The 16,353-nt window shown below is 41.0% G+C and overlaps 1 protein-coding gene across 4 annotated transcripts in view; it reads right to left on the minus strand.

Moving 5' to 3' along the window:
* PPP2R5E (protein phosphatase 2 regulatory subunit B'epsilon) overlaps nt 1-16,203 on the minus strand; it is a 74,930-nt gene extending 58,727 nt beyond the window's left edge. For 3 of the 4 annotated variants that reach the window (XM_061998806.1, XM_061998805.1, XM_061998803.1), the window contains exons 1-2: nt 15,558-16,203; nt 12,571-12,734 (exon numbers count right to left, since the gene is read on the minus strand). In XM_061998806.1, the coding sequence (XP_061854790.1) occupies nt 12,571-12,727 (157 nt within the window). In that variant the 5' untranslated portion in view covers nt 12,728-12,734; nt 15,558-16,203. The remainder of the gene's footprint in view (nt 1-12,570; nt 12,735-15,557) is intronic. The other variant, XM_061998804.1, reaches the window with a different exon arrangement.
* Nucleotides 16,204-16,353: the final 150 nt, after the last annotated feature.

Consider the following 16,353-nt stretch of genomic DNA (forward strand, 5'->3'; position numbering starts at 1 on the left):
GCTGCAGCTCTGGACATCAGAGAGGTTCTGTTGCTTTGAGACATTAAAAACTACATGGACAAAAGTATTACCAAGTACTGAATACTTTATCTAAAAAGATCAATTGCAATGAAATACAGTCTGAGCTTTATTATTGTATATTATGTGTTCTATTTGAAGTATCCAAAAACATAAACAAGAAAATATGTTCATTTCCAAACCATTTGCTTTTTATTGAACACGAAGTTTTGGCACATTTCATGACAAGTGAAATAACTTTGAAGATGTTGGCTCTCAAATTAATTTTTTGCTGTAGTGCAACGCCTGTTGACACTAAGATCAAAACAAGGGGAGACCAATGATGCACTCGTGTCAAACCAGGTCACCTCAGAATCTCGTCTGAAGGGCATGTCAGTCCTCCCCTCTGCAAAATGCTTGATTAAAAAAGTTTCTGTAACACCAATGACTGTGTCTTCCAAGGAGGAAATAAAAGAAACTTGCTTAGAGATACTTCAAAACCTGCTTCTACCCACTTCTGCTTCTAGCTATTATAGCATTCTTCCCTTAGAATATCCAGAAGACTTCAGAAATTCCCTTTTACATTGCTGATATAAATCAGAATCTCTCCAATTCCCTCACACTCTCTCAGAAAGAGTTTAGAAGCATATACAGAAATTCTAAGAATGACTGGGTTTTTGGGGGGTTATTTTTTCTTTTGTAGAAGGGCTGCTTTGGGGTGGGGATGTACCCCTCTAGTACATTACCTGGGGGAACCTATCCTAGCTGAGATTTAGAGATTCCTGAACCAAACTTTAAATCTTCTTGCCCATGAAGCAAGGTGCTCAAAATGCTGCTTGTTGAGCTGTGACCATGCACATTACGGATGTGGCATTTTAGAGACAAGAGGACACTGAAAGAATAGGAAGAGGAACAGACTTGTCCTAGGAAATTCAACACATTTCTCCCATCTTTGAAATGTCCTACTACAAGAAGGAAAGCGAACAGTGACATATTCTGATAAGATCATTGACTGTGGTAATCTTTTCCTTAAAAGACTGCATCCTTTTTAATCATTTGGGGCATTTGTTCTTTCTGAAATTAAGGAAGAGTGAGAAATCTCGCTCTGTGACCTTAAATTTCACAGTTAATGGGAGGATGGGGTAAACATAACCTCAAGCATTTTGTTCCTTTCTCCTTCCTTGCTAAGTCTCCTTTGACTCATCGCAATGAATCATAAAATCATAGAATCATGAAGTGTCTAGAATTTTTCCAGGAGCCTTTTCACTGCCTACTTTATGTCCAAACCACAATGTAAGATCCCATTTACTCCTTTCTCTAATATTAGGAGACTCCTTGCAGTTCCTTTTACTTGTGGCTAACAAGATTTAATGTGGCAGCTCAGATGGTGTTCTAAAGAGTTTACAGCAACAGCCACTTTTTTTGAGTCTACAACAGTATCCAAAATAAGAGCCTAACAACCACCTTTACATGCTGTCTCTTCCTCAAAGTGCATCTAAAAGGCCTTGCATCCCAACCTATCCCCACATAACCTCATAGGTCTGTGGCTGTACCTTTGACGTCCAGCATACCCTGAGACAATTGCATCAGCTTTTCCAAGAGCCAAAGCCAGGTGCCAGAACTTAAACCAAAAGCTCCGTCACTTAAGATGGACAATTCTGGAGCTCCTCAGAAGGACTAATACTACTTCTCACCACCATTATTTCTAATCCTAAAAAGATAAACTAGAATAGCTTTTAGTCTTGAGTAAAATACCTGCCAACGTCTAGGTTTTCCCAAAAGCAGATTCAAATTTCTACCAAGATCGTCTATTAAAGGCAAACAACAGCGGTGGCTATTTTCTCTCTCTTGCCTTTTTAGCCTGTTTGCACTTTTTAAAGAAGAGTAGAAATTTCAATCACTGCAGTTTCTTAGAGTGTGGAACGAGGTTCCTCTTCTTCTAATAGACAGGAGGAGAGGGAAAACAGAAAACAAATTAATAAAAACCAAGACAGTGAGTGGAGAATAAAGGACAAGGAAAATTATTGCATGAACAACAGAAAGGGAAGACTGTCTTGCAGTAAGGTCTGATTACTACAGCAGAGACAGGATGGAGCTGGCATGTTCCTGACAGGGTGGATCTCCATCCTGACGGGTCTAGTCATGTCTCCAGAAGTGCAGACAAACAACCACTGCAACACACTGATAGAGCTTAAGAGGACAAAAAGATCTTTTAAATATAGCTAATTTTATCCTATTGAAATTTCCAATAACCTCTGCAATCCACTCCACCTGGAATGTTTGTTTTTTACATGTATGAGCGAGTTTTATCACCCTCTTGTGGAAAAACATGTGAATTGTATCCATCAGAGGTTGTAGGAAGAAGAAAGTGAGAGTGAGAAAGGCAGCGATAAAGATCAAGCAGAGAAGAAAGGAGAAGTTTGGCCCTGGTGGAATAAAGGGAAAGTTGAAGGAGAACCAAGATGACTTGTAATACAGTACCACCTCAACTTCTTCAAAATGATATCCCAAAAATGCTATTTGAAAACACCAAAGATAACAAACTGTCCTATTTTCCCTTTCTGGGGAACACTGACAACGTTCAACAAGTAAGTTGTGTTCTAGTGAGTCAAGTACTGTCTGAGCTGTAAGCATCATCTTTTGCACCTCGGTTTCCACATAGATGGGAAAAGATGTTCTCTATAAACAGTGAAGTCAGAAAACACTTGCTAGATAGACTTTGTTATTTATAAAAAGACTGCACATAGTATCTATGCCCTGCTGCAGGAGCATGAAAGTAGAGAACATGTGAGCTAAACTTATAAAGAAAACCAATGGAAGTTTATGCATTCACATGACATCCTACCAGGTAACATCAAAGAAGAATAAGAATATTTAATTCCTCAAAAATCTGGAATCATTTTTTTCCTCAATTTCTGACTATGCCCAATATCAATTTATAATATGAGAAACCTAACTTGCAGTAGTCTACCTTTACAACATAATCCATATGATAACATATATCAAACTTTGAAAGCAACAAAATTTACTGCCACTTGTGTTTTAAAATTTGAAAATCCAAATTTGGTACAAGCACACACAAAAAGAAGCCATGAAATATTAAATGAAACTCATGACACTGCAAAGAGGCAAAGAAATCCCAGGATTTCACACAATGTATTCCTAAAACTTCCTAAAAAATCTACCAGGAGTCCCACAGAAAACCACAGAGCTCATCCAACACGAACCACCATTTCTTCTTATGACACCGAACATCTTTTCTGATACTCCTCAAAGCGCATCAAAATGAACAATTTTAATGACAGATCTTCTTAACCTTATGAGAAAAGAACACCTGAAGAAATGCTTCTCTCCCATCACACAAGCTACATTTATACCTAGCCACTACTCACAATGAAAAGCAGATCAATAACAATGAAATGGATAACTATGCGTGCTACACTTCTTTCATTGTTTTGATAAAAATCTGAAAGTACTTCTCCAGACAACATACAGCCACTCTTACTCTTCTTGACGAGAGCTGACTCTTCTGAATAAAAATTACTGTATCTGAGTACGTCAACCATTACCTCCAATTAGGGAGTCAAGTCCTAAAATTAATACTTTTACCAGTAGGTATACAGAGTTATCTGCATTTAATCATCATCCCTGCAACACCACTGATGATTCACTTTAGGTCCTGCAAAATACCCATAAAGTAAGGAAGGCTAAGTCTGTGACTGATGTTTTGCAGTAGATACATCTTTTTACATTCATAACAACCTTAAAAAAAAAAGAAGGAAAACCAATCCTAATTATGCACAAACTTTTATAACCGGAATAACAAACTGCTTGCCTTGACCTCTCATAACTTGGTCAGTCCAACATTAAGTTATTAGAATAAGCTCTTCAGATTAGAGATTACAAGAAGTTACTGTAACAGAAGAGCTAGCAGTATGTCCAAGGATGCTCAACAGATGTTACAGTGATCTGCTATTCTATTTTTTCTTTTAGTAAGCTACCCAGAAAGAATCCCATTCACTTTCTGGCTTTCCACCCATTCCACCAGGTACGTGAACTCTGTTACATCACGTTTCTTCACTACTTCAGACTCTTGCAAATGCTAGGGGAAGGACCATGCACTTTATATGCAAGGAAAATACCACAGTTAAGAACCTGTCATACAGATAAGAAAGGAAAAAACAGTGGTAACAATTAATAAAGTGCATAAATGCAAAATTATTAATTTTACAGGAAAATTGCATTAATAAAAACATCATTACATGATAAAGTGTTTTAAAATAATTGTTTTTAAATAATTACATAGTTTGTTTTCAAGCAGTGCAGCTTAATATAACAGTTAATATAGAAAATACTGTGACTTGAAAAATAAACTTTCTATGTGAGACTGAAAAAAACAACAAATCCAAGAATACCTACATTTTCAAAATTACACACATGGCACTATCAATTATAAATATCTACCAGTGAAAACCCCTCCATTGCTCATTATTGCTCCTGATCAAAACAGATTCCCCTGTAGCTTGACTTCCAAGACTTCGTTCAAAGGAGACAACACTTTCAAAAGAGTGCAACAACTAAGGGTATAAAAGTTTTTTACACCGGTTCTTTGGACCATTGCCTTATCTCTTGAAAACACTTCATAAAGTTCCTCAGAGTGTAACTGGAGCAAGTTTCAGTTCTGCTGAATTAACTGCGAGAGGACACAGGATCAAGTACATCACAAAAATCAGGAGGCAAAACCTTTTCAACAATCTGGCTTACACTGTCACCCCTCAGACATTTGTCTCAGCACAGATGAGAGGCAGTGCACTGTGGTGTGTGCTTGGGAACTTCTTGAAGAAGCTCTGTCAATAGAAAAAAACCCTCACATAACTGCACTTGCCATGAAGACTGACACAGCCTGGGAGGTTTCAACCTAAGATATGCCCTGTCATATCCACATACTGTGTGCCCATTTGCTGATATTTGTGAAAAAGACAGTTACCAGGATTACAGGCTGCCATAAATAACCCATAAATGCCCTACCCTACCAAAAGGCAGGCTCGGTAAGTCCTCTCATCTGTTACTTGTAAGGTTTTTCCCCTGATTGAGCCAAAGAAACAGTAGTAACTTGAATGAAGAAACTCTAGGTGAAAGGAAGTTACCCTGAATCTAAAAATAGTTTTCTGTCCTCCTCCCACTCCCCAGAAAGCATAAATGAAAGGGCTCTTTTCTCAGGGAGGCTGTAGCTTACAACAGATGAACATGAAGGGACTGCTTCCCTACTACAAAGCTTTACCTATGAAAAGAAGCACTATCGTATTGTGGCTCATGAACTTTTAAAACAGAATAGAAAACTAAATAAGTTCAAAACCTAAACTTTATATGGGACATTATGTAAATATGTAACATACACACAAATATCTGTTATGCACATTTAATATACATAAACATGGATTTTATAAATACACAAATAAATCCAGAGATATGGAAAAAGATACCTTTCACAACAGTAAAACTCCTTATTGTACATATAAAGGCAGCACTATACTTCAAAAATCACATATACTATACAGAAATAATTGCATGGCTAAACCATAACTTATATTTGTCAGAGGTACTTTGAGAAAGGAATATAAAGAAGGTACTTATTACAGAACCAGGAGGTTCTATCACAGACCCACAGTGTTACACTCGGACACAGGAAACAAAATTATAGTATTATTAGAGAAATAAATAATTCTGAGAAACCTGTTGTACAAATACACATTGAAAACAAGAGTTTCTGATGATGGTATAACTACGGACATTCCTGCAGAAAAATTATCAAGAGTTTAGACTCAATCTTGTGAAGAGAACAGAAATACATATTGCACAGTGATTACATGCCACAGAAAAAAAAAAAAAGAAAGGAAAAAAGAGTTGGGAATGATTTTCATTTAACATTTCCAGAAGGTAGTCTGGGAAATTTCGGAAGTAAAACAATTATACCGAAGGCTTCAGATTAAAAAGTAAACCAAAATAAAACAAACCCAACAGGCAAAAATCCACCACCACAGCCATAGGAAAATCACCAGCCCTAAAGAGACTGAGAAATGAATAACGATAACAGAAACATCAGAAGATCAGAGCTAAGCTGACAGAATGTCTCACCAGCTGAAGTTTCACTAATACACTGTTAAGATAAGGAGGTATTCTTTTACTACCATCTTAACTTCAAGTCAGCATTTCTCCATGTGCTCATTCTCTAAAAATGTAGGTCGACAGAAGTACATTCCAAATGTGAGAGACAACGAGACGTGGGGAAATTAAATCAAAAAAGACAGTAATTAAGTATAGGTCCCTTCCTAAACACCATCAAACAAATACCTTTTAGAAACAACCAGACACTTTTAAGATTATTGGAAAAATTTATTCTATAACCACCATATGTTAAAAAACTTCAAAAGGAAATGATGTATATCTTCAAAAAACAACTAACAAGAGCAAAACAAAGTGAAGAAATTCATCACGTTTGACAAGAACCAAATACATCTTCCGAAAAAATGAACATTAAATAGAATAAGTCCTTTTCCCTTTTGGGATTGTGGCCCTACTCCCAAATCTCACACAGAGTTGGAACATGACTTCCAGATTTATTTCAATCAGAAAGGGTACAAAATTCCTAAAAGCAGTTCCCAGATTGAGGTTTGATTCTCCATTGATTACGTACAGCACAAACCAAATTCTCATGTTTATTCCACACAATTAATTAGGCAGGAAACTTGGGATCTCTTTCCAATTACAGAAACAAAACACATTTTTATTTTGAAAACCACTATGATCCTAAATTCCTGTTCATTAACTATCAGAAAGTATTTTGCTTAGGTATATTATTAGTAGTTTATTGATATCTGTAAGTCATTCCAAATGTCACAATTGCAGGGCAGGGTAAAGACAAGCAGCCAACCCTCGGGAAAGTCCACAGAAAACAGAACCTATATCTTCCTTCTTCTAAAACTAAAAATGTAACTATTTCCCATATGTAGGGTTCTGAAGAGTCTGAAAAAGCCAGACTTTTTAATGACCTTTCACCTTCCTTTTGTGAAGGAGGTGATTCTCTCCCTCTACTTTGCTCTCAGGAGACCCCACCTGCATTGCTGAACTCAGCTCTGGGGGCCCCCAGATAAGGAGGACATAGGCCTGTTGGAGCAAGTCCAGAGCAGGGCCACAGAGATGATCAGAGGTCTGGAGCACCTCTCCTACAGAGACAGGCTGAAAGAGTTGGGGTTGTTCAGCCTGGAGAAGAATAACTCCAGGGAGACTTTATAACAGCCTTCCAGTCCATAAAAGGGCCAAAAAGAAAGCTGGAGGGGAAATTCTTACAAGGGCATGGAGCAACAGCACAAGGGAATCAAATGGAATCAAACTGAAAGAAGGGACATTTAGATTAGGTGTGAATAAGTTCTTCCACATGAGGGTGGTAAGGCCCTGGCTGTGGCTACCCCATCCCTGGAAGCAGAATCAGAATCGTTTCAGCTGAAAGATACTTTTAAGATCATCAAGTCCAACCTTTGTCCCAGCCCTATCAACCACGAGAAGTGTTGCAGGCTAGGTTGGATGGGGCTTCGAGCAGTCTGGTCTAGTAGAAGGTGTCCCAGTCCATGAAACTGGATGATCTTTAAGGTCCTTTCCAACTCAAACCATTCTATGATTCTACAAGAATCTTCTTTAAGAAATCAAAAGTAGGCACCTTCTTTTTCAGGTGCAGATATCTTACAGTACTCACTATGTCTTTTGGAGTCTCACTGTGTCTTTTGGAGTCAGAAGGATTTTACAGTATTTAGGAACTTCAGCAGTTGACTTATAGATGGGATTCCTATGAAAAGCTTATAATAAAATCTCACCCACAGGGAAATCATGATCAAAAGCAAACAGCAAGTTGAAAGAGATTTTTCCCCCCCTTTTTTACTATGCCATGCTCTTTTGTTGTCACTACAATTCTTTAACACCATGGAAACTATCTGATAAATGTATTAGAAGCTCAATAAATTTCTTAATATCAAGGTAGCAAAGCAATGGGTATTGTTGACCGGGAAGTTCTGTTCCAAGTGTGTATTTTAAGGAAGAAAAACTGTCTAAAAATAAAAACCCTACTTGGAGCTGTTTTCAATACAAACATACAACGGTCTTAGAAAACCTGAAAGCAAATGACACTAATTATATTACATCATTGGAAAATGTGGGAGGATGATAGGAAAAAATAAGCCCACCCCAAAATTACAAAAGGGGAATACACTGATATAAAATTGAACACTCTTCCTTTTGAGTGGTTAGCTTAACCTAACATGTATTTTGAATGAGGGCGAGGGGAGTGGGAAGAATTCTGTGAATTACATGCAAGTTTTCTGTCCAGTTTCTCGAGACGGTAAATGTGTTCACAGGACATATGATCTTTTTAGTCATCTATATGTATGACTTTATCCTCTGGACACTCCCTATCATTACAGATACGAGCAGAAAGACAAATGATGTCCCCGTTCCCCTTTTACAGGTAATACTGAAATTGCTCTGTTTTCACATGTCCAGTTCTACAATAGTGTTGCTTCCAACCAATTGCTTTCTAACATTGCACTCCTACCAATCTACCTCTAGAGACTCCTAAGTAAATAGGGCATCTATACAAAATGAAAGTAAAATAATTCTCCAATAGACTTAGCCAATGAACACACAATACTATCTTCCTCCACAAAACAAGTGTGATTTGAGGCACACCAGAAACTCAGTTAAGAAACTTGGGCTGGGTTTGTCCAAGGTGCAGAGATGGAAGTACTCATCCCCAGAAAAGGGCCCCTCACCTGGACTCCTCTGTCACAAACCAGATATATGTAGGGGACCCACCAGCCTTCATGATAGTAACAGCCTCTTTAAAAGTAAAGCAAAAATCCAAATTCATAATGCACTACAAGATACACCAATCAAGAGCGTGTAAACATAAAATACATGTGAGACTGAAGCACGGGTAAGAGTACACATATTGAAAATGAAGGGCAGCTGTATGACAGCTCCCATATGCACTTCTCATCCCATTCCTCTGTACTTGAAACAAAGGAGAAAAGGCTGGTTTTAAAGTGCTATACTGGACATTAGTCATATTTAAAAAGGGAATTCCACATTAGGTTTAGTCACAACACACAATAAATAAAAACATAATTCCATTTTCAGAATATTTTTCACTGGAGGCAAACAGAGTAGCTTTTTGATGTCTGGCTTTCAAAAGCCTAAACTAAGCCCAACAGGGCCTTAGAAAGTACATCTTATTTTCTAAAGACATTAAATGTTTTCTTACAAAAATAAAAAACCCCAACATATACATTTCTGTTAATTAAAAATAAAACCAACCAAAACAAAACACCCACCTATGACACAACAGAAAACCCCAACTGTAACAACTTAATTTCTCTGTACTTTTTTTTTTTCATCCTGGAATAAGCAATACTGAAAATTCCAGTTCTCATATTTCCTAAATAGCAGGTTAGCCTTCAGACTTGTACACAGCACCAAAACAGACCATTCTATTCTTCTTTCACAAAACATTTTTATTACCAAACAAACAACAACGCTGACGTATCTATCTGTTTTTGCAATACAGGCATGTATGTTCACAGAAGGCAACAGACTGCATTAAAACACTACCAAAACAAGCCATTTCACTATATCTGACTCTGCCCCTAGGGAAAGGAATGAGAGCAGATAAGATGTGACAGATGTGTAGTCACGTCACTTAATACACTACTGGAAGGTGCTCAAATCATTATGGTGACAGGCAGAGTAGAAAAACTTGCAAAGAACGGACTAAGCATTTATCTAGTGTTCTGCACACATGGTTCTTGTAATCAAAGAAGAGACTCAAGTCCATAAAAGCATTGTTTGAGAGCAAGCAGCCTGCAAATGTCAATACAGTTATTAAAACAAAACAAGAAAAAAAAGGAGCACAGCATAGATGCTTTTATCAGCAAAGCCCCTCCATCACGAATATGAACTACATCTAAGGTTGAATTCAAGGTCTGCCCTCTAAAAATTTCCTGTACGGAGATATTTCTGAAGAGGTTTAATTAAACTCGAAACTTACCCAAAACAGGAAGTTTAAATAAACTGTAGATCTCCAAACTGATTTCATTTTTCTGACACTTTAAAGAGCTGTTTTGCTGAAATCTCTTCTCAGTTTTGGTTTGAGAGGCCCAAACAATAAGGAAAAAATTGGAAATTATGTGATCATTGGACTGAAGCAACAGGGCTAGTCACTTATTTGATGATAAGCTTAAGCCTACGAGTTTATAAATTCAGGTCTTTCAGGCAATTGGCCAAGAAAAGTATGAAAGATGCAGGAGAAAATTGTTTCCTCAGTTCTTTCAGGCTTAATCATCCTGAATGTTACAAATATTAATGTAGGTCAAGAATATTTTCCAATAGTGGCATGATTTTTAACTGCCAGTGTCCCTTCAGCAGGCACTGCTGCTTCAGACAGATTGTTAGGCCCAAAGCCTGCACAGGCAGATTCCCCTGTGTCTCTAGGGTTCTGCATTAAGTCAAAGGGGGAAAACTAACTCACAGGATCAGATTCTTAATTTGAAGTTGGACCATTGTAACTCATTATGACACTAATCATAAAAGTCCCACCAACACTCTCTGCTCCCCATCTGTTTGTTTTATCTTATTATAGTTTTATATCTCAATCCACACACTAGCTACAGCAGTCAAGTTAATCACCTGCATATGCCTGTGTTTTCCCCAAGACAAGGTCTTCAGACAAAGGCAACGGTTCCCTTACGCCTGTGCACATGCTTACTTTATTCCCTGAATGGGACCACACAATAGAAGGAAATAATTGTAACGCCATTTTCTTCATTTATCCAAATACAAATCTCAATGTTTTCCAGTAATCTATCCATTTAAGCCAAAGGATAAACTCCAGTCACCTTCTCAAGTGTAGCAACCAGCCTTTGCAAAGAAAATGACCCATGTATCAAAAACGAGCTTTCAAATTATTATAAAGGAACATTTCCTTCTTTATCATCCTGCCACAAGATGACACAAAGAATTCATAAAATAATACTCACTACAGACTACAAAGTCAAATACATTGTTACCAACAGAAACTAAACTGAGAAAGGCTGAAGGAGGGGATCATCCTGCTACAGCATCACTCCAGGCCTCCCACTCTCCTCTGCGCTTCCAAGTCAGTCACTGCCAGGCACAAAGCAGTGGAGCAAGATGGACCTTTCTTTTGATGTAGTATGGCCTTTTGTGCATTCTTACAGGTATCCCACAGAAAGAAGCCCCAAATATTTTAATAACAACTCCACTAGAACTAATCCTAGAATCCTACCTTTTTAAAAGACACACATTAAGATGTGAGTTTTTTTGTGGGGGTAGATTTTGAAGTGAGTTTTTTGCAGCTTCTCTCTTACGATGGAGTGTGGTCAAGACCTAAACTAAAGTGCAATTATACATTTATTACATATTCCAATGTTCTAGTTAACAAATTTGTCAACAGGTAGAGGAGGGAAGGTGGGAAATACACTTGCCTACAAAGCAAAAATGGAGCAAACATAATATTCAACCTATCAGTCTTGCTGTTTTCCAGAATTATCAGCACCAATCATGCTTATTTTCATTACTTACAGCAGAAAAGAATAGCAAGGAATTAAAAAATCATAGCAAGGAATTAAAAAATCCACAAAACTAAATAAACCATTTGAGAATGTTGAACTGAACAGTGCTGAACTCCCCACTCCTCACCAACATGGTTCTGAGAAGGTGCTTTTGGCCCCTGGATTTGTACTGAAATTCAGCAACAACTGAGATTTAGAGGAAGCATTCAAGATATTACAGAGACATTGGCATCCTTTCAAGAGTAGTATACTGGATCATAATTTTCTTTTCCAAATTAGAGGTTAAATGTGCCAGCAGAAACTCAACCAGAGCTGGGATACGCAGGCTCTCAAAACAGTAGTGTCTTGCCTAAGACCTGATTGGCAGGTCCTGTTGAGAGGCTGCAGCTCACAGGACCTTGAGATTTCAAAACCCAACAGAGGCCAGGAGCTGAGAGCTACCCATTCACGGATGGCATGAGAGGGGGTCCCATCCTCCCACTAATTCCTTCCTGTAGGGTGTTCAAAATGTGCCCCTGGGCTGCACTTGGCATCTCTGTCCCAGGCTGCAGACCTACATGTCAAGGAAAGATACTACAAACCAGTTTCCTCTCTGCTCACAAGTCAATTTACCCTTACCAAAATTACTGTTCATTTGTGTCAACAGCCACAGTTTCACAAACTAAAATACTCACACAGAGCCTGAGTGTCTCGAAAATTCAAGTCATGGTACAAGTTGACATTAGCATTTTCAAAAGTATTGCAAACAGTTACCACACCCTCAAGTCACAGATAAAATATTTTGTAGAGCTTAAACACATACATTTCTGGCATGAAACATTTCTCATTGCTGGCACAATTTCCCTGCAATTTCTAGCAAGAGAATACTTTGAGTACTTTTATTGTTATTATTTTTTTTTTTTAATTAATTAAAAAAAAAAATCATTCTTGACCTTACCTTTTAGCAGAGGCAGGGGAGTTAACTCGATAGGCTTTCCCTGAGACCTAAACTGGGAGGAGCTTTGTGACCTCTTCTGTCTGGCTTTTCTGACGGACTTCCGAGAAAATCCGTCTACTTTATCCACTGATGGAGGAGTAGTTGGTGCTGAGGACATATCCCTACTGAAGGAAAACAAAGGTTACCAACAGACTCTAAATGGATGAAATGGGTAAAGATTAACCTATTTTTGTTTTAATATCTTCTTGTTTCTCCATCACTGCCTGCTGAGAACTCGCCCAGACAGACTGTTCAGAGAGCTGACCCACCAACGTACAAATTGTAGGGAATTAACTGAATGGAACAGTGTCATAAATTGTTCTCACTCACTTTGTTTATCTGTCTCTCCCATTTGCCAAAAATCCCACAATGGGAAAAATTCAGACCTAATGCTGACATCACTACATCAATACAACTTCACACACCTGTAGAACTGGCATAAGGATTGCAGCCTTGAACTATGTATTCTTTGGGACCAAGTAATTTCAGCTCATTCTACAAGGGACTGTGCATGCTAAGGACTGGGTGCACAAAGAGGTGCAAACTGGCACTAAAGGCACCAATATGCACAGGACAAAAAAAATAGGACAGGAGAAAAATTCAGTTTGCCACACCTATGTAATAGATTTTATGTCAAGTACAGTAAAATGTACTGCTGTGCTTCACAGATCCAGTAACACTGACAAATTTTACATATTACTTCTTTACTCTCCATTTGAGAAACACTCAGATAATTTTCTTGTGTCTTTACACACAGTTATTCCATGTTCCGGCATTTCTGTAAGCAGAGCAGTGTGGTAGCCATAACTGTTCTATGGGCATGAGCCAGCCAAGGTTTGCAGGGAGAGGTAGAGAGCCAAAAGAGGTTTCTGCAAGCAAAAGTTTGTTTGTTTCCCAACTCTATCAACTGGTCAAAGAAATAAGCATTGCTTCTTCCTATAAAACTTAAGCCTTTACTCCTGTAACTGATTCCATACCATTAATACCAAAAGGTAACATTTAAAAGAGTGAATTAATCCATCCAGCTAGAGTATTTACCAGCCTTGTCCTGTCTGTTGAAAAGGCCCATCACATCTTGCTGAAATATGCGAGTAATACTTCAGGGAAAGGAGATGGGAGGAACTCAGGCCTACATATTTCAAGCAGCTCTGTGAACAGTTAACTTCACCAGCATGTACACCTCGACTGAAATCAACAGAACTATCTGCATTAGTAGCATGAGCATTAAGAAGAGCAGGTCTGTTGATTTCAGTAAGGCTACACACACTGCAAAGTTAAGCATTGGCATAAGCATTTGCAGGATCAGGGTCTTAGAATATGTCCTTGGAAAGCATTACTCATCTTCAATGTCTGTTGACTTCAATTACCAAAGTGACTCGTATGCTAAAAGAAGTTGATTCCACAATATGGAGAACACTTTCGAGTAATCGTTTCATTAAAATACTTGGTTACTCATAAGCTTCACAAATTACTGAAGCCATTGAAACAGACGTTATTTGGTCTTGTCTTTTGCATGAAAAGCCTTAGAACACAAATCTGTGTAAACAAGGTCTGAAAGGCAAGAACTATTCAATGCAAAATTACATATATGTGCACTAAACCCATCAAAAATGGAAGTATAAACTCCATAGCTTCTTCAAGGAAGCTTGTGCAGCACCCAGAAGCTGAACTGTGCAGCTGCTATCACCACAACCAAAAGACCTTATTTTGTCTTTTTGACTTCCCCTGAGGTACCCTTCCACTACCAACTTGTGCTTTCTAAATATAATATACTATCGGCAACATGAACCTGTACCTCAAACTGGGCTTGTTTATCATCTGGGGGGGGGTGAGGGGTGGGAAATGCCACTATCACCAGGGCTTTCAGGCCTCAGCCAAGATTAATAAATAAAAAAAGTCAGATAAACTGAAATAGAATGGCCTGTACTTTAGCAAGCCACTTCTAAGATTTCAACAGTCCGCCAAAAACCACGCAAACACAAAGTTACCTGTTACATAAACCAAATCCTGGAAACACCAGCACAACTAGTATTCTTAAAACCCGAATCGGTTGGCCCTGTATCATCCCATCGAAAAGATTCACCTCCTCATCACGTGCAGCATTAAAGTGTAGCCATTGCTGCAGAAATGTTTGCATGCTCTCCCAAAATTAAATTACAAAAAGGCAGGAAAAAAAAATGAAGCAAAATGGACAGGTATCAAAGTAGATCACTTAAACTGCAGGATCATTGTGTCAGCAAGAAGCTTTACTGACACTTCTCTGCTGTAAATTTAGTAACAGTTTCCCTAACCTGCTTTATAAATTATTAAAATCTAATTCTAATTCAACAAGACTACATCCAGCCTAACAATCTTACAGTAAACACTGATCTTTTTTTCATCTCTCCAAATGAACATTCGCTCCCCTGAATGCACTATCGCAGTGAAACACGCTGTTTCAATGGGAGGGGGGGCGGGGGGGGAGAAAAAGCCCAAGATTATGTATTGTGTGCGAGTGGGAAAGCTGCAAACCCAGCCACTGCTTCTTGTTCCTTTCAGCAGGGGATCTTATTTTATTCCCGAAGTATTTTGGTAAATACGAAGCCGCGCACATCACATCTGCTGGTCCCCGAGGGGGGAGGGGGCCGTAATGCACGGCGAGGAGGGTGGACGTGAAAATACCGACGGATATCACCGGGGAAGGGAGCCAGCGGCTCCGCGCCCGGGGAAGCAGAGGTGCAATTAGCCGCCTCCCGCCCGCTGCCATCGGCTGTCATTTCCAGACGGGAGCCGCGGAGCGCCGCAGCTGGAACATGTCCTCCCCGCAGCTCCCCGCGCCTCCTCACCGCCGCCCGGCCCGGCCCGGCCCGGCCCCCCCCGCCACTCCGCCTCGGCCCGCCCGCGCCTCCTCCCCGCACCGCCGCCGCTTCCCCGCGGGCCGGCGCGGAGGGACGGAAGGATGGAGTTACCTTGACCCTCCTGGTAGAGAAGCCGGAGACGGGAGGGAGGCGGCGGCTGCGTGAGCCGGGCTTGTCGGAGCGCGGCCGATGCCTGGCGGCGGCGGCCCGAGTGTGGTACGCGCCGGGCTCGGTCCCTGCCGCGGCGGCGGCGGCGGCGCAGGAGCCTGTAGGCCTCGGCGGCGTTGGCGGCCTCCCCAGCGCAGGGCGGCGTTGGCGGCGGGTTCAGGAGCGGGCGGCTGCTCGGGCTCCGCTCAGTCCCATGCACTCGGCGCGGCCCCCTGCCTGCGATGCCTGCTGCCTCACTCACATTCCCGGCGGAGCCCTGCGGAGGGGCCCTGAGGAGGCGCGGGCCGGGTGGGGGGGAGGGGGGGCGCGAAGGGAGCCGACTGCGGGCCGAGCCGAGGGGGAGCGGCGGGCGCGGTGCGGGCGGCCGGGAGCGGGGGGGGGGGGGGGCACAGGCCGGGCGGGCGGCGCGGCGATGCTGCGAGGGGAGGGAAGGCCTCTTCCGCCGGCGGCTGGCTCAGGTGAGAGGGGAGATCCCGGTGGGCGTCGGGGTCGCGCTCCGGCTCGCTCCTATTGTCACTCTCAGCGGGCTCCGGCCATGGCACTCACTCACACACACTCACTCACTCACTCACAACCGAGCGTGCTGCCCCCGCCCCCCCCCGGCCCGCGGCCCGCCCCCCGCGCCCGCCCACCGGAGCCTGCCGCCGGGCCGCGCCGCCTCATTGGCGCCCGCCGCCGCCGCCGGGACAGCCGGGAAAGGGGAGCGCCGGCGAAGGAGGAGGCGGGGCCGGGGCGGGAC

Source organism: Colius striatus, chromosome 6 (assembly GCF_028858725.1).
Source record: "Colius striatus isolate bColStr4 chromosome 6, bColStr4.1.hap1, whole genome shotgun sequence".
In the NCBI taxonomy this organism is placed as follows: Eukaryota; Metazoa; Chordata; class Aves; order Coliiformes; family Coliidae; genus Colius; species Colius striatus.